Raw genomic sequence first — 18,429 nt, 5'->3', positions numbered from 1 at the left:
GCAACATTTTGTTTTGAAGAAAACAGGAAGAAAAGCACTCTCGCACAGCACAATGGAGTCCATCATTGTAACGTTACTTACTTTGTGGCTTATTTGGGGTCATTTGTGGTGCAGTAACACAGGGCCCTCTCACATGCCAACCCTCTACGATCATGTTGGTGAAAGAATTGTCATTGGCTAGTAAATTTTTGTTTTTACTCACCAGACATTTGACGACATGTAAGCATAATGTAACTAAAAAATATATTAAGCAAACTGAGAGAGGGGGCCTCTTCATATATATTCATGCAATATAGTATATTGTAATTATTTTTTTCGATTTTTCTTTATGATTTTAATCACATTTTATCTTTTTTAAAATGTACAAATTTCACATTCTATATGATGTCATGAATTTTTAATAATGATTCAAGCTGTTGTCACTGTTTTAAATTTCGTACACATTTTTAACTAAACAATTCACAAGGTAGGAACCTAATAACGAAAATTAGGGGTCACGATTGTGAAATTTGGTTGACAATTAATTGTCAAACAAATAATTGCGATTATGACAATTAATTGCCTGTTTAAGGGTTATGATGATTAATTGTCTGTTTAGGTGTTTCACGAATATGACGATTAATTACCATACAAACTCACTATGTGTGCTTCATGCACACAACAAAGTCATTTATACAAATTTAGCTTGGGTCATATAATAAAATAAGGGTATATTATTTCCTTTTCAGGCTTCAAAAAAGTATGAATGACAGTCAAATATAAAAGTATAAAATTTAAAATAATTAAAATAGTATTTTAATGATCAAAATATATCTCTCTTATTTGTCCGATTGACTTTTGATCCATAGGTGTTTTGTTTTCTTTTGTTTCTTTTGTAACCCAGCCAACATGTATAGGTATTATATTATATTATATTATATTATATTATATTATATTATGCAATAGTAAAATATTTCTGCCTTAAATTCTTCACTTTCACATTATTTTAAGGCTCTCTGATTAACTCACAAGCCCTTATTTCTCGTGAAGGAAGACTTTGAGATTCTGTTTCTTGCAGTTTATCGTCTCCACAGAAAAAGAGCAGGGCATCTCCTCTGTCTCACTGCGTTTTATTAACACGGCGTGAATAAACCCACAATGACCATGGACATTTGCTATTGCATGGCAGTTAAGTGAAACTGGAGCGCTTTGCGTTCACAAAATTAATACGTTTATACCTTGTTTATATTTTCGCGGGAGTTTGGCGCAAGCCTCTGTAGACGGCGTGCGCATCAGAGCGCTTGAGAAGTGGTCCATCTTCACACACTCAAGAGAGCTGCTCTTGATGCTCGGAGTTCAACTGAATGAGAAACAAGTGCTTTTTCCTGCATGCTCATGAGACAGCATGCAGGGAAAGACGAGGCTGAATCCAGCTTCTTAATCAACTGCTTTTTTCAGTAACAGGGCCTCGGTGCTTTGACACTACACAACTCTATCATTGGCAAGTGAAATGTTGATATTTACTTGCCAGTGACTAATAACAGACGTTTTTTTTCGCAGTGCAGAGGGCTGCATGCCTAATTGTCGACAGCATCGTATCACTGGAATTTATCCTTTTTGTCCCACGAGTTGACAGATTTACTGAACCCGCAGTTTGTTCAGCTTGTCATGATATTGCTCAGTGGTTCTTTGGTATCCACGAGCACGAAGATAGTCACAAATTTTACCAAATATGTCGGAGTTCTTGTGTGTTGTATCCAGTTGTTCCTGTATACTCTCATCGGCCCAAATCTCCAGTAAACACTGCACCTCTGCCGTAGACCAAAGTGATCCCTTTGCCAGCATGTTTGTTAAATGGAACAGTCGCATCACTGACATCATGTTTCGAGTTCCATGCTCGGCCACAGTTAGCGATCACACTAGATGCGTACCGTGCCCTAGCCCACCTCTTCAAGCAGGCCAAGGCATGGTTCAGCGTAGTCAAACGAACTGGACTTTGGGGGTCAAACGTGCTCGGGAACGGTACAGATCGCTTAGTGTGAATACACCCTTAATTCTCTCATCATTTACTCACTCACATGCCCAGATGTGTATGACTTCCTTTCTTCTGCAGAACACAAACAAAGAGTTTAAAAGAATATTTCAACTCTGTTGGTCCTCACAATGGTGGTTGGGGCTTGTCAAAGGTGGAGATTTATAGTAAAAAAAGGACTTAAATATTTTTCTTTTTCTCACCCACACCAATCATATCACTTCAGAAGAGATTAATTAAACCACTGGAGTCCTATGGATTACTTTTATGCTGCCTTTATGTGCTTTTGGACCTTCTGAGTTCTAGTCACCATTCTCTTGCATTGTGAGGACTAACAAAGCAGAAATATTATTTTAAAATCTTTGTTTGTGTTAAGCAGAAGAAAGAAAGTCATACACATCTGGGATGGCATGAGGGTGACTAAATGATGAGAGAATTTTCATTTTTGGGTGAAATATCCCTTTAAAGAAGACCCAAGCAACATCTAAGGGCTTTTTTTTTAACTTGGACCAGTAGATAACACCCAAGCAACCACAGTAGCGTGCTGACAACCACTTAGAGCAACTTAGCAACCACCCACTCAGCAAAAAAAAACGTCCTCTCACTTTCAACTTCTTTTATTTTCAGCTAACTTAACATGTATAAATATTTGTATGAACATAAAAGATTGAACAACTAAGACATAAACTGAACAAGTTTCACAGACATGTGACTAACAGAAATGGAATAATGTGTCCCTGAACAAAGGGGGGTTCAAAATCAATACAGTCAGAATCTGGTGTGGCCACCAGCTGCATTAAGTACTGCAGTGCATCTCCTCCTCATGGACTGCACCAGTTTTGCCAGTTCTTGCTGTGAGATGTTACTCCACTCTTGCACCAAGGCACTTGCAAGTTCCCGGACATTTCTGGGGGGAATGACCCTAGCCCTCACCCTCCAATCCAACAGGTCCCAGACGTGCTCAATGGGATTGAGATCCGGGCTCTTTGCTGGCCATGACAGAACACTGACATTCCTGTCTTGCAGGAAATCACGCACAGAACGAGCAGTATGGCTGGTGGCATTGTCATGCTGGAGGGTCATGTCAGGATGAGCCTGCGGGAAGGGTACCACATGAGGGAGGAGGATGTCTTCCCTGTAACGCACAGCGTTGTGATTGCCTGCAATGACAACAAGCTCAGTCCAATGATGCTGTGACACACTGCCCCAGACAATGATGGACCCTCCACCTCCAAACTGATCCTACTCCAGAGTACAGGCCTCGGTGTAACGCTCATTCCTCCGACGATAAACGTGAGTCCGACCATCACCCCTGGTGAGACAAAACCGTGACTCGTCAGTGAAGAGCACTTTTTGCCAGTCTTGTCTGGTCCAGCGAAGGTGGGTTTGTGCCCATAGGCGACATTGTTGCCGTTGATGTCTGGTAAGGACCTGCCTTACAACAGGCCTACAAGCCCTCAGTCCAGCCTCTCTCAGCCTGTTGTGGACAGTCTGAGCACTGATGGAGAGATTGTGCGTTCCTGGTGTAACTTGGGCAGTTGTTGTTGCCATCCTGTACCTGTCCCGCAGGAGTGATATTCGGATGTACGATCCTGTGCAGGTGTTTTTACATGTGGTCTGCCACTGTGAGGACGATCAGCTGTCCTTCCTGTCTCCCTGTAGCGCTGTCTTAGGCGTCTCACAGTACGGACATTGCAATTTATTGCCCTGGCCACATCTGCAGTCCTCATGCCTTCATGCAGCATGCCTAAGGCACGTTCTTTTGGTGTTTTTCAGAGTCAGTAGAAGGTCTCTCTATTGTCCTAAGTTTTTATAACTGTGACCTTTATTGCCTACCGTCTGTAAGCTGTTAGTGTCTTAACGACCGTTCCACAGGTGCATGTTCATTAATTGTTTATGGTTCATTGAACAAACATGGAAAACATTGTTTAAACCCTTTACAATAAAGATCTGTGAAATTATTTGGATTTTTACAAAATAATCTTTAAAATACAGTGTCCTGAAAAAGGGACGTTTCTTTTATTGCTGAGTTTATTTCCTTCAGAAAATGTAAAAATCTATTTTTTTATTTTATTCTCTCATCTCTCTTTGTCTTTCACAGACCTGCAGGCCTATGACTCAGTTAGCAGAGAAGCTGTTGTCCACTCTGCCCTCCTGGCGCAAATTGAACGGGCCAAACCAGCTAATCTCATGGCAGCAGTTTGTTGTGGATGTGCAGGAACAAATCAACCCTTTGGCCAGCGAAGACGATCTGAGGGAACTGGCTTTACAACTTCACAGCATGGGAGAGGTGTGTGAGTGGGCAGGCCAGTGAATGTGTTAGAGTGTGTGTGTGTGTAAACGATGGGTGAGCAGATGATTAAATATGTATGCATATTTGAATTATGTGTGTATCGCTGTTTGTGTTGATTGTATTGTATTATAAATTAAAACTATTGTTTTTGTACACTCTGCATGTATTATTGCACACACCCACACTAATAATTTCACATCCATTACCCAAAGGCTCTCAGAACATATACACACACATTCATTGTGCTTACATGTGTTTTTGTGGATCCAAATGAGTTGGTGTGTGTTAATAATTGAATAGGGGCCTTTTCAGTCTATTGACCACCCACAATGATTACAACAACAGCTTAAAAGATACAGAGAGAGGGTGAATTAGTCATTTTTATCAGTATTAGTCATCTGTGTTTTCAGTGTAGGAACAACACTCAAACACACATAAAATGGAAAGATCATACTCTAAATTTTGATTGGACAAGCCACATTCAGAATCATTATAAAATGACTATAAACAAACATGTGACTGCACATTCAATATTAATGTGCCAAGTTGATGCTTGACAACTGCAACCAGCCTACAGTTAGGATAGTGATCTATGTGGACCCTTTTCAGATTTATGGTGTTGGAATGCAAAAGTCAACTATAGTGGGGTAAACTTCTGTAGAGATACATGAACAAATATTATTTTTGTGTTTCCATTTTCTCCAACAGCAAAAGATAAAATCCACTATTACATTTCTACGACTTTCCGATATATATATATATATAAAAAAAAAAGAGATTCAGAAAAGAGAAAGATGGCAAATTTACGATCATTCCTTCAGCTGCTGTACTTTATTGCTTTTTCTTTTTTTTCTTTTTTTTTTTTGCATTAATGCTAGGGTAATATTATACATTATAATGTTATACATTTATATTAAATATCGAAAATATTTAAATATAAAATGTTGGCTAGATTTACGTTGCTATATTTTGGCAGAATGTGTCATCACAGTTTGTGAAATGTGTCCATTACTTGACAGAAGAATCATTTATTCCAATAATTATTAATAATACATTTAATGTCTTTTATCATCGTACTGTTGCTGCCATTTTCTTATCTCATTATACTCCCTTACATGTGGTTAAACTGTAACAAATGGCCTCTTGTGGCATATTGTTTTAGAACTAAATGTTTTGGTATTGATGGGCTAAAATGCCTAGCTGTAATCCAGTTCTATTTTTATCACTTTCTTGTTATATTCAATTCTTTTCCTGCCTTCTTTTCTCCAGATAAACATCATGCAGAGTGAGACTGTCCAAGACGTTGTCCTGTTAGATCCTCGTTGGCTTTGTAGTAATGTACTCGGCAAGCTTCTCTCCATTGAAACCCCCAAAGCGATCCACCATTACCGTGGCCGCTACCGCATTGAAGAACTCCAAACCCTCTTCTCTGAAGGCGATATTGATGAACTTCTCCAGGTGTTGGACGCCATGGATGTATGTGCGCGTGACTTGGCCAACCCAGGTATGGTTGATATCCCTGCCCTTATACGCACAGGTGGCCTGCAGCACACTTGGACGGACGAAGAAGACATCGAAGGGGAAGACACTTTGCTTTATGGTGGAGTGCGCGTGGTTCCTGTAGAGCACTTAGCACCTTTTCCTTGTGGACTCTTCCATAAGCTGCAAGTGAACTTGTGTCGGTGGAGCAGGCAGCAAAAGCCTGAGGTTGAAGCTGAGGATGTTCGGTTGTGGAGCGGAGGAGCTCGGGTTGGACTTGGTGGTGCTGAGGCTCTAGTTCTTCTTGTTAACCACGGACAGGGCATGGAGGTACAGTTACGAGGACCTGAAGCAGAGCCTGGACGTTGCTATGCTCTGTTGGACACATTGTGCGGCATGGCTGAGGGTCTTTTGGCTGCTACGTTGCCTGGTTTGCTAACTGCCCGACATTATCTAAGCCCTCAGCAGCTGCGGGAGCACCACGGCCCCGTCATGCTCTACCAACCAAGGGACTTTTTCCGCGCTCAAGCACGTGGCGAGAACGCCCTATCCAACACCATGGGTGGCTATCACGAGAGCTTTGTTAGTATCGTCGCATTAGGTTGCACCCAGGTCTACAAACAGGGTGGTCTCGGTAGAAAGGTGCCTGTGGCAGAGGTCAGTCATCTGGCCAGACGCAAGCTCTGCCGCCTGCTGGATCCACCCGACGCCCTTGGAAAGGACTGGTGTCTGCTTGCCATGAACTTGGGTCTCAGCGAGTTGGCTGCTAAATACAGTGCTGGCACAAATGGGACTCCGCCTGCAGACCCCCTTTACCTCCCCAGCCCAACAGCCATGCTTCTGCAAGAGTGGAGCCAGCAACCAGATTCGACCATAGGCGTTTTGGTTGCTAAGTTGCGTGAACTTGGCCGTCGCGATGCAGCGGATTTCCTTCTTAGATCTGCGCCAGTGTTTCGGGTCAATGTGGAGATTCTGGGCACTCCGCCAGAGCCCTATAGCCCGGTGTGCAATGGGGGTGGCATTTCTTATAACTCCATCAGTTCCGTGATCTCTCGTTAGCTTCACACTGTAAAGAAATGTGCAATTAGCCAGTGGAGTGGTGTTAAATCTCAGCTTCCTGGTCTTTTAAGACTGAAGTATTTGAATCAGATACTACGTTCGTGTCCATGCTGTTGCCCTTTGCAAGTTCTTTAATGTTCATCCTCGATATCTCTGAAACGTTGCCTTTGTAAATTTTTCCTGCAAATCTTTTATCGATTGTCTCACATTCCCAAGGCGAAACTGCAGAAGAGTTTTCTTAAAATGTAATTATTGAATGAAAATTCTGAAGCTTGCAATTCTTTTATATATTCAGACAGCTGTTATAGGGAAATTATACAAAATTTGATGACTGAATGATAGATCACCAAGTGCTCGGCTGTATTACCTGATAAAGAGATAATTATTTAAACAATTGAGTGCCTTGAAGATGGTAAGCTATTGTCAAAGAGACATCTTTCTAGATTTCAAAATTGGATGTGCTGTGTGCCAGCTACTGAGGCCACATCCACACTAATCCATTTTCATTCAAAAACTCAGTTTTCCTGAAGTCATAAATCTCCAAAGTACTGTATGTGGTAATGGAGAGCTTTTTCGAAACACTGTTTTCAGTGGTGGAAAATGCTGCTCTAGTGTGGATGAGAGGTATAAATGTAGTTAAATCAATGCTTTTTTTAAATGAAAATGTATTGGTGTGGACATGGCCTGAAAGTAATTAGTTTAAATGTGTTTCAGGGTTTACCCTTCCTATCAAACCTCTTAATGAACATATCTATGGTGAAACAATAAATTTAAGCCTTATCTCAAATATACAAAAAAGTGGGTAGTTTAACTTTACTGCCTTAACGTTCCTTACTGCAGCTAAAAGGCATCATTTTCAGGGTTTTAACAGGGTTTTAACCGACAGATGCACAACAGAAGCACAAATAAAAAAACATTTGTTGAAACATATTACATGTTAGCTTATTTTTAAGGCTAGCGTCCCAGTGTATTTGCTGACATTCACATTTTTCATACTTATGTCACATTCACTTTGTGAAATATTGCAGTTTTGGAAATTTTTCAAATGGAAATAATGACATACCCCAGGCAATTTATTTTGTATTTATTTATTTATTTTTTTTATATAAAATGATGTCTGCTGCAGTCTGTTATCTGTGATTAAGCATGAGTATTGTTACAATTATTCAACTGTTATATCAATATTTTCTGTTTCACACCTTTGCACTGTTGTGCATTTAAAGCAAGTTTATTTTGTACTGACTTTACACTGGAGAATTAACCAAAACAAAAACAAATATATAAACTCTTATTTTAAGGGATTGAAATTGGGTAAAAGTGTCATAAAATGTATTAGCATTTGCGTTAAAAAAATTAAGAGCTTTAGTTAAGTTGTACCAACGATGCTGTTCTGTGGTTACTAGAAATATCTAAATTCATAACCATCCATCATTTCTGATTGGTTTGTGTGGAATGTGGTATGTCGGACTCAAATGCATTGACAACTTGAAAACTGCAGATGGCAGTAAAGACTCATGTATATAAACATATGTACAGGTGCATCTCAATAAATTAGAATGTCGTGGAAAAGTTCATTTATTTCAGTAATTCAACTCAAATTGTGAAACTCGTGTATTAAATAAATTCAATGCACACAGACTGAACTAGTTTAAGTCTTTGGTTCTTTTAATTGTGATGATTTTGGCTCACATTTAACAAAAACCCACCAATTCACTATCTCAAAAAATTAGAATACATCATAAGACCAATAAAAAAAACATTTTTAGGGAAATGTTGGCCTTCTGGAAAGTATGTTCATTTACTGTATATGTACTCAATACTTGGTAGGGGCTTCTTTTGCTTTAATTACTTCCTCAATTCGGCGTGGCATGGAGGTGATCAGTTTGTGGCACTGCTGAGGTGGTATGGAAGCCCAGGTTTCTTTGACAACGGCCTTCAGCTCATCTGCATTTTTTTGGTCTCTTGTTTCTCATTTTCCTCTTGACAATACCCCATAGATTCTCTATGGGGTTCAGGTCTGGTGAGTTTGCTGGCCAGTCAAGCACACCAACACCATGGTCATTTAACCAACTTTTGGTGCTTTTGGCAGTGTGGGCAGGTGCCAAATCCTGCTGGAAAATGAAATCAGCATCTTTAAAAAGCTGGTCAGCAGAAGGAAGCATGAAGTGCTCCAAAATTTCTTGGTAAACGGGTGTAGTGACTTTGGTTTTCAAAAAACACAATGGCCCAACACCAGCAGATGACATTGCACCCCAAATCATCACAGACTGTGGAAACTTAACACTGGACCTCAAGCAACTTGGGCTATGAGCTTCTCCACCCTTCCTCCAGACTCTAGGACTTTGGTTTCCAAATGAAATACAAAACTTGCTCTCATCTGAAAAGAGGACTTTGGAACACTGGGCAACAGTCCAGTTCTTCTTCTCCTTAGCCCAGGTAAGACACCTCTGACATTGTCTGTGGTTCAGGAGTGGCTTAACAAGAGGAATACGACAACTGTAGCCAAATTCCTTGACACGTCTGTGTGTGGTGGCTCTTGATGTCTTGACACCAGCCTCAGTCCATTCCTTGTGAAGTTCACCCAAATTATTGAATCGATTTTGCTTGACAATCCTCATAAGGCTGCGGTTCTCTCGGTTGGTTGTGCATCTTTTTCTGTTAATATGCTTGGATACAGCACTCTGTGAACAGCCAGCTTCTTTGGCAATGAATGTTTGTGGCTTACCCTCCTTGTGAAGGGTGTCAATGATTGTCTTCTGGACAACTGTCAGATCAGCAGTCTTCCCCATGATTGTGTAGCCTAGTGAACCAAACTGAGAGACCATTTTGAAGGCTCAGGAAACCTTTGCAGGTGTTTTGAGTTGATTAGCTGATTGGCATGTCACCATATTCTAATTTTTTGATATAGTGAATTGGTGGGTTTTTGTTAAATGTGAGCCAAAATCATCACAATTAAAAGAACCAAAGACTTAAACTACTTCAGTCTGTGTGCACTGAATTTATTTAATACACAAGTTTCACAATTTGAGTTGAATTACTGAAATAAATGAACTTTTCCATGACATTCTAATTTATTGAGATGCACCTGTATATAAACACAAACTATTGACTCATTTGCTTTCCTTGCTTCCCAGACAGCTGCAGTTTCGTCTCTTTTAATGTTTGAAAAATTACTAAGAACTTTGAACTGTCCCATGTGATATTTTGAGACAGGTCTGTCCCCCAAACCTTCCACCTTTTCCCTTGCAGACAGTCTTAAAATCACAAACAAACTCTTTAAAAGGCAAATGGGGGTATTGTTTTCTCATTCCAAAAGGCACATTTTTACATTGTGATTAAGTCTATATATTATGGAGCTCTTTCTCTGTTTAGCTGTGGTCAAGATTCATGATTTCCCCTATGAATACACTTAAGCGGGTAAATCAGATGGGAATTCGTCCTGTTGTATTTAAAACTTGTACAATCACCTCTATTTATATTATGTTCTGAACGCATGTCTCTGAATGCCCTTAATACTTCCTTAAAACTTTACAGTGTACTACATTTTTTATAATAAATTGTTTACTCTATGAATCTCTTCAGTGTTTTTATTTTAACGTTAATATATCTTGCAGTGTTCATTTTATCATGCTGTAACACCCCCTGATTTGTATATGCTACAATTTTCAGAACAAGAAAGTATAGTTTGAATGGTATTGTATTGTGTATAGTATAGTATAGGCAAGTATTTTATAGGCAAAGGGACTGCCATATGTTTTGCCCATAAAAATGATTACTTCCACACATTGGTCTAGATTATGTAATTTTGTAAAAACAATTCCAGTAACAATCATGTGTTTAGAAGTTTTGTCAAATACTGAGAAGTGCCCTCCAGTGAATTCTGGATCAATTCGTTTCTGCATGTATGCTCCCACTAAGGCAGTATCTCCAAATCAACTGTGAGAAACAGGGCCCACTGAAATGAAATGAAAATAATCATGACAGTGCTGCTGATGAATAATTAGTCATGTGAATTATGATGGAGTGTAGCATGACTGAACTTGCATTATTTAACACATACTGTAAAAAAACACCACCACACCTCTATTGCAACATTCAAGTTTTGAAGAAAGCCTAGAGAGTGCGGTGTAAAAAAACTTCTTTGGAAGCTTTTCCCATTCTCTTCAGTTTACAGCTTGGTTTCTGGTTACCTGTAGAACAGAAAAATGACATGTAAACATTTAGTAACTTTGTAATACTAGTGTAACAACTTGCTGTGTCATATTAACCCTTTACCTTAAGTGTAAACTATTGCTAAAACCTCTTGTTCACAGTAGATCAATGGCATCTCTTTTAATTGTGGTAGTTTTTGATCATCAATGGCAGATTTAGGATGATAGGTTTGAGTGATAACTGAACAATCTTCCTATCTACAGCTATTGTGTGTCTCTTGTGACAGACATGGCCATTAATTAAAGTGTGTTTTCCTCTTTGTTTATATGTAGATTGAACACCACTCAACTTCCCACCTGATATGTTTTGCAGTGAAGCTAAACAATCTGGAATGTTGTTACAGAGTCAAGTTATAGGACTAGATAAAATTCACTGACGTCTCCACACAGAGAAACTGATAGAAAAATCAATATATGATCTTAAGTAAATCTGGTTTTGGCCGGTTTTGCTCTCTTGATGGCTGAGCAGGGTCATGCAAATTCAATGCATTCATTTTTAACTTTGTAGGAACATATAGTGTTCCATGTGAATAGTTGAGAATGCTCCTTAAAATAGAGCTCCTCTTGTTAAATAATTTTCGTGAATGAACTGGTCAGCTGCTGTTAACATTTTGGCTGGATATTAATCCACACAGCATTGTAAGACATTAGACGGAGATTGACTTCAATAAAATTTGACTTTTTCGCAACAGTTTTAATAGTCCAATTTTGTGGAGAGGTTGTTTATTTCAATGAAGTTCTATTGACCAGCATAACGTAAGATGGCTAAGTTAATAGGATATATTAATGAAATACTTAAAAGAATATTCCAGATTCAATAAGAGTTCAGCTCAATCGACAGCATTTGTGGCATAATGTTGATTACCACAAAAATTTATTTCGACTCATCCCTCCTTTTCTTTAAAAAAGAAACAAAAATCAAGGTTACAGTGAGGGACTTACAAAGGAAGTGACTGGGGCAAATTTTTGGAGGGTTTAAAGGCAGAAATTTGAAGCTTATAATTTTTTTAAAGCACTTCTATTTATTCTTCTGTTAAAACTCATGTATTATTTAAGCTGTAAAGTTGTAAATCATCATTTATACAATAGTTGCGAAATTGTTTATAACTTTACAAGAAAAGGTTAGTAAGCGATTTGATTACAAGTCATTGTATATTGTTTAGGTCTTGTGGCTATACTTTTGAAACGTTTAAGGATTGGCAGGGGGCCTGGGTAGCTCATCAAGTAAAGACGCTGACTACCACACCTGGAGTCGCAAGTTCGAATCCAGGGCGTGCTGAGTGACACCAATTGGCCCGGTTGCTAGGGTGGGTAGAGTCACGTTGGGGTAACCTCCTCGTGGTCGCTATAATGTGGTTCTCGCTATGTGGTGAGTTGTGCGTGGATGCCGCGTAGAATAGCATGAAGCCTCCATACGCGCTAGGTCTCCCCGGTAATGCGCTCAACAAGCCACTTGATAAGATGCACAGATTGAAGGTCTCAGACGTGGAGGCAATTGAGATTCATCCTCCACCACCCGGATTGAGACAAGTCACCACGCCACCACTAGGACTTAGAGCGCATTGGGAATTGGGCATTCCAAATTGGGGAGAAAAGGGGAGAGAAAAAAAAAAACGTTTAAGGATTGGCCCACATTCACTTCTATTGTAAGTGCCTCTCTGGAACCCAGATTTTTTTTTTTTTTTTTTTTTTTTTTTAAGGAAGGACAAATCATATATATATATAGAGAGAGAGAGGGTCAAAATAATTTTTTGTGGTAATCAAACTTATGCCACAAATGCTATAGATTGAGCTTTAATTGTATTTAACCTGGAATATTCCTTTAAGATTTTTGTTTTTAAAGGAATATTCTGGGTTCAAAACAAGTTAAGCTCAATCGACAGCATTTGTGGCATAAGTTTGATTACCACAAAACAACAACAACAACAAAAAACGGATAAACACAAACCACTGGAAATTTTATTTGTATTTATTTTGAGTAGATGAGTAGCTAGTTACTAGTCTTTGTTGTCAAGTTTGACTTTTGGCTGTTACTTTGTTCTATTTTGATGTATTTATAAATGTGCAACTCAACATAAAAAGTCATAACCCATTTAATCGTGATTGAGCTGTTTGCTTAAGAAAGCCACATTGTTTGTCTGAATGAGTAGAAGATCATCTATCGCGAAGTCATCACGTGCTAGCGGGTCACACGCTGTCTATGACGTGTTCGTCGGAGGCGGGATCAATAAATCTATAAGCAAGAATCTCGACCAATGAGAAATTGAGGAATTTGGCTTCAGCAGCTGCTACAGCTTTATAAACTAGTGCTCCTCTTTACAACGGAACGTTTTCCTTTGAATATCTGCAAAACAGGGTGAGTACTCAAGTTTTTACAGCGGTTTGGGCTGTTAGTATGTTATTTTCCCATTGTTTTAAATAAGTGGATCTTTTAATGTACTTTTTTTTAATGTTTCTTCTAGTATTTGTGTAGCGCATAAAGCATTTTTATAACCATTTCTCAAAAATCGCTACAGTAGTTACCTTTTTGATTTCCGTGGTCTGGTTTCGCTCTTTGTTTTCTTTTCCTGGGAAACTGGGTTGGAACCCCCAGATCTCGTGACTGCCGCTAAGGGAACATTGTATTCCATTCGGTTTCCGGAGTGTCTGGAGGCCTATGTAAACAAATATATTTATAGAGAACTGCTACTAATGTAAGACGAAACTAGGCAGAATTGGGAAGCGTTTGTTCTTTATTGGTTTACAAAAAAAAAAAAACAGTATGCGGTATTGGTTGCATTTCAGACTTCAGGCTGTCTATTTTTAATTAATGTTCCACGATTAATGCTTCCCCACCCTTTAGATTACTCACTGTTTATTTATTATTGTGTTATTACTATTCATCACAATGTAATTACCTGCCGTTTGTTGCTTGCATGTTTGTAAACAAAGATTCCGTGACAGTAACTTGATCAGCAAGGCTGGAAATACATACCAGACCTTTAAAATATATATTTCAGTGAGGTGGCTGTAGAACATCTGTGTGTTGCGACATGTCTGACTCAGCTACTTTGTTTTCTTCAGTGTTTTCATCATGAGGATGTATTTGGCCGCATTCACACTGTGCTTCAGTGCAGTATTTGCTGCACCTACTTTGGACAAGCAGTTGGACGATCATTGGGAGCAGTGGAAGACCTGGCATAGTAAAAAATATCATGAAGTAAGTTGTAGAGGTTCATCACTGTCTCAGTTTTCACTAGCAACTTGAAAACTGAATGTGAAAGGGAACTTATTAATGTTATCTCTTCTTAACACAGAAAGAGGAGGGGTGGAGGCGAATGGTTTGGGAGAAGAACTTGAGAAAGATCGAACTGCACAACCTCGAGCACTCCATGGGCAAACACACTTACAGACTCGGAATGAACCACTTTGGTGACATGGTAAGACTGAAAACCCTCCTTTCCTTGGATGTTTGCATGCTGATTTGGTTAAACTCCATCAGCAATCATCAAATGCCTCTATATCCACAGACCCACGAGGAGTTCAGGCAAGTAATGAATGGCTACAAGCACAAGAATGAGAGGAGATTCAAGGGATCCCTCTTCATGGAGCCCAACTTCCTGGAGGTTCCAAACAAGCTGGACTGGAGAGAGAAGGGATATGTGACTCCCGTGAAAGATCAGGTGAGATATTAAGTTTCACTTTAGCCTTTTCTCCTAAATGCTAAAACTGCAGAAATAGGGTGCCTACTTCGAAATCTGAGCCATGACTTGTTTTTGTAACACTATAGGGAAGAAACTAGTCTGACCACTTTAGATATGATATGAATATGTCATTATGTGTCTGAAAGATCATATCTTTCAATGTATGAGCTGGTATACCCAGAAGAAACTTTCAATAAACATGTAGTTAGCTGACAAAACAGCATACATTGATCCTGTTTTAGGATAAAAACTAATTCTGTATGAATGTTTGAAATCCTGTATATGTGAAATGCTTAGTGTTTTTGTCTAAGCATTGTCAAACTTGACTATTACAGGGTGAATGTGGTTCTTGCTGGGCCTTTAGCACTACTGGTGCTATGGAGGGTCAGATGTTCAGAAAGACAGGAAAACTGGTCTCTCTGAGTGAGCAGAACCTGGTTGACTGCTCCCGTCCTGAAGGCAATGAGGGCTGCAACGGAGGTCTCATGGACCAAGCCTTCCAGTACATCAAGGACAACAATGGGCTTGACTCAGAGGAATCATACCCTTACTTGGGAACTGTAAGCCTATTGCATTTCTTAATGTTGATTACAATATAATTATTTCTAAGAATTAGCAAGAATTGCAATTACAGTATCCAGCCAATGATTTTACCATAATATTCATGCTTATAACCATGTTACTATCTTTGTTTTTAGGATGATCAGCCATGCCAATACAATCCCAAATTCAGTGCAGCTAATGACACCGGATTTGTTGACATTCCCAGTGGAAAGGAGCATGCTCTAATGAAGGCTTTGGCCGCTGTGGGGCCTGTGTCTGTGGCTATTGATGCTGGACATGAGTCTTTCCAGTTCTACCAGTCAGGTATGCATATTAGTCACCATGGGTCACCAACATTCATACATTAGCTAAGCCTAGTTACACTTGTTAGTAAATAACAGGATTCCTAGGATGGGATTCCTGATGCAAACTAATCTAGTCCCATTGAATGAGTTGCATTTTGATTTGCACTAATTGAATTAAATCTCTTGTTAGGTATCTACTATGAAAAAGACTGCAGCAGTGAGGAGCTCGATCATGGTGTTCTTGCCGTTGGTTATGGCTTTGACAGTGAAGATGCTGATGGCAAGAAGTACTGGATTGTTAAGAACAGGTAAGAAGACCGTTTATTTTGCATTCAGATCAAACCCTGGTACTTACTCAAGGATGATCAAAGTTTAAACGCTAACCCAATGTGTTTTTCTCTTTTCTCTAGCTGGAGTGAGAACTGGGGTGATAAAGGATATATCTTAATGGCGAAGGACAGACACAACCACTGCGGTATTGCTACAGCAGCTAGCTACCCACTTGTCTGAAGAATACCTCAAGTATCAAGAAATAGCATCAGAAGACCATATTAGTCTCTCAAGTGCCTGAGTGGCTCACTGAAACCCAGTGTAGTGAAAAAGCAGTCGCTTGACACAGATGACCATTTGTATTGCAGTCTGAATAAGACTGGACTGTCAGAGAAAAAACCTCAACGCTATTGATATTGCGTGACACTGTTTTAGGGAATTTATGCAGTTGTTTTTGGTAATTTGTTTGCCACTGATTATAGTTGAATTTGCCTCAATGCATTGTAAATACATGTTCCTCACTGTGAGTCTAAATGTACAAATCTTTTTTTCCCTAATCCCTGTATGATCAATAAATATTTAAAAAATGTAACTACAACTGTCTGGACTGATATGTCTTACGTATCAGTTGCAAAACTGTTTCAAACTTTCATGAAGGTTTGATAACTGGTTAAGATAAAACCAAGCAAAAAATTCTCAAAACTAGTAACTAGTGGGGTAAAAGGCTCCTTTGATTTTATTTTCTCCCAAAACACTAGTTAGCATCAAAAACTACCACATGACTTTCCTAAACGCCTGTTTGTCAAAGTACACTGCAACATTTTCTCGTTCTATGAGATCATTGTGTCTAATGTTTGATTTTGAGGTCATCTGATCTAATATTTAGTAATTGTTTTAAATGTTGTAAACTTATGTAGCTAATGAATATCCTGGGAAGTATCACATTTATTTAGAGACACAATACTCATTTGTCATTTTCAGTTTTGTTCAAGGTGATTTCATATATATATATATATATATATATATACATATACACACACATATATACATATACACACACACAGTGGATATAAAAAGTCTACACACCAGTTAAAACAGCAGGGTTTTGTGATGTAATTTTTTTTTTACATCATGATATGATTAATTTTTGCACCTTTAATGTAAATATTACAACCTATGCAATGCCACTGAAAACCAAAGTGACACATTTCAGAAAAAAAAAATAATAGAATAACCTAACTGCATAAGTGTGCACATCCCTGAACTAATACGAGTTGAAGCACCTTTTGATTTTATTACAGTACTCAGTTTGTTTGGATAGGAGTCTATTAGCTTGGCACATCTTGGCTTGGGAATATTTTCCCACTCTTCTTTGCAAAAATATTCCAGATCTGTCAAATTGAGAGGGCATCTCCTATGTACAGCCCTCTTCAGGTCCCCCCACAGATTTTCTATAGGATTCAGGTCTGGGCTCTGGCTGGGCCATTCCAAAACAGTAAACTTTTTTTGCTGAAGCCATTCTTTTGTTGATTTGGATGTGTGCTTTTGATCATGGTGTAAAAAAGGAAAAAAGGAATCTGGATAAATAATTTTCATATCCGTTCCGGAGCGGAACTTCAATAAATTGCCCTTGAAGGTCTCTGCGTTGTTCTGTCTTTTCTGAGTGCTGAAGTAAATCAATTATTGTTAATTCACACATTTAATTCCGTTATTCATTTTATCTGACTCCAATTTTATATTAATCTGACTCCAATTTTAAGTTGACCTCTAATTTATATTTAAGCTCTAATTAATTTCTGATCATTCTTTTAATTTAACATTTTTAGGTTATTGATTACTCTAAATCCTCTTCTATTCATTGTCCTTTTGATCTTTGGAGACTTACGCCGGCCGTTATTAAATTACTGAAAATGGATAGCCAGTTCCGTTCTTAGTCAGCGGTTGTAGGGTTAACTAATATGGTCTGGTTTGGCTTTTCTCATAACCAGACGATATTGCCGCTTAGTCACGTACATACAACTTGCTAAGACGGGCGATGAGCAGTGACAGAGTCTTTAAATGGCTTTCTCCTACCCGGTTGTCCTGAGTGGTTTCTCCTATATTAAAGCTCCAGTATGGTCTACCCTGGTCTATTGAAATTCAAATCCTACCTAGCTGTCCTAGGTGGTTGTCCTACCTGGTTGTCCTAGGTGGTTGTCCTACCTGGTTGTCCTGAGTGGTTTAAATTCAAACTGAGTCTTTAATTGGCTTCCTCCTATATTAAAGCTCCAGTAATGATTTCAAAGGAATTCAGAATAAATCAAAAAATAACAATTTATTTGTCAGGTAGGATATAAAACATTGTTGCAGAAATTCAAATCAAAGCCAATTTCACATGATCAGAATAAACAAGCATTACTAAAAATAAAAGACAAGTCAAAGAAACATACCTGACAAAACTACATGCAGCGGTACAGCATGGGAGATCTGTATACAGATTCCCAGAACTTCATGCCAACTTTCCTTAAATATCCAGACAGAATAAACATTGTGTACCAAATGGTATTATCCTTTGAACAATGAGGATTTGGGGGTG

At 38.8% G+C, this 18,429-nt stretch overlaps 2 protein-coding genes and 1 long non-coding RNA gene across 4 annotated transcripts in view; 2 read left to right on the top strand and 1 right to left on the bottom strand.

The window, feature by feature from the left end:
* dapk1 (death-associated protein kinase 1) overlaps positions 1 to 8,449 on the top strand; it is a 111,870-nt gene extending 103,421 nt beyond the window's left edge. Inside the window, exons 25-26 of the mRNA XM_051690862.1 lie at positions 4,113 to 4,301; positions 5,574 to 8,449. Coding sequence (XP_051546822.1) covers positions 4,113 to 4,301; positions 5,574 to 6,842 — 1,458 coding nt within the window. The 3' untranslated portion in view covers positions 6,843 to 8,449. The remainder of the gene's footprint in view (positions 1 to 4,112; positions 4,302 to 5,573) is intronic.
* Positions 8,450 to 9,879: 1,430 nt separating this feature from the next.
* LOC127436641 (uncharacterized) lies at positions 9,880 to 14,109 on the bottom strand. Of its 2 annotated transcripts, XR_007896441.1 has the most exons (5): positions 13,951 to 14,109; positions 13,577 to 13,707; positions 12,300 to 12,604; positions 10,924 to 11,032; positions 9,880 to 10,797 (listed from the first exon to the last, which is right to left on the bottom strand). It is a non-coding gene; the product is annotated as an uncharacterized LOC127436641 (long non-coding RNA). The 2 variants fall into 2 exon arrangements; XR_007896440.1 differs by lacking the exon at positions 12,300 to 12,604.
* LOC127436617 (procathepsin L-like) lies at positions 13,254 to 16,446 on the top strand. The gene is made up of 8 exons (XM_051690868.1): positions 13,254 to 13,409; positions 14,117 to 14,252; positions 14,350 to 14,472; positions 14,563 to 14,715; positions 15,072 to 15,296; positions 15,435 to 15,603; positions 15,775 to 15,892; positions 15,995 to 16,446. The coding sequence occupies exons 2-8, from the start codon at positions 14,127 to 14,129 to the stop codon at positions 16,092 to 16,094; spliced, it is 1,014 nt and encodes a 337-aa protein (XP_051546828.1). The 5' UTR covers positions 13,254 to 13,409; positions 14,117 to 14,126; the 3' UTR covers positions 16,095 to 16,446.
* Positions 16,447 to 18,429: the final 1,983 nt, after the last annotated feature.

Source organism: Myxocyprinus asiaticus, chromosome 4 (assembly GCF_019703515.2).
Source record: "Myxocyprinus asiaticus isolate MX2 ecotype Aquarium Trade chromosome 4, UBuf_Myxa_2, whole genome shotgun sequence".
Taxonomy (NCBI): Eukaryota; Metazoa; Chordata; class Actinopteri; order Cypriniformes; family Catostomidae; genus Myxocyprinus; species Myxocyprinus asiaticus.
Note: the sequence above shows the minus strand (reverse complement) of the source record. Positions and strands in the feature narration are given on the sequence as shown.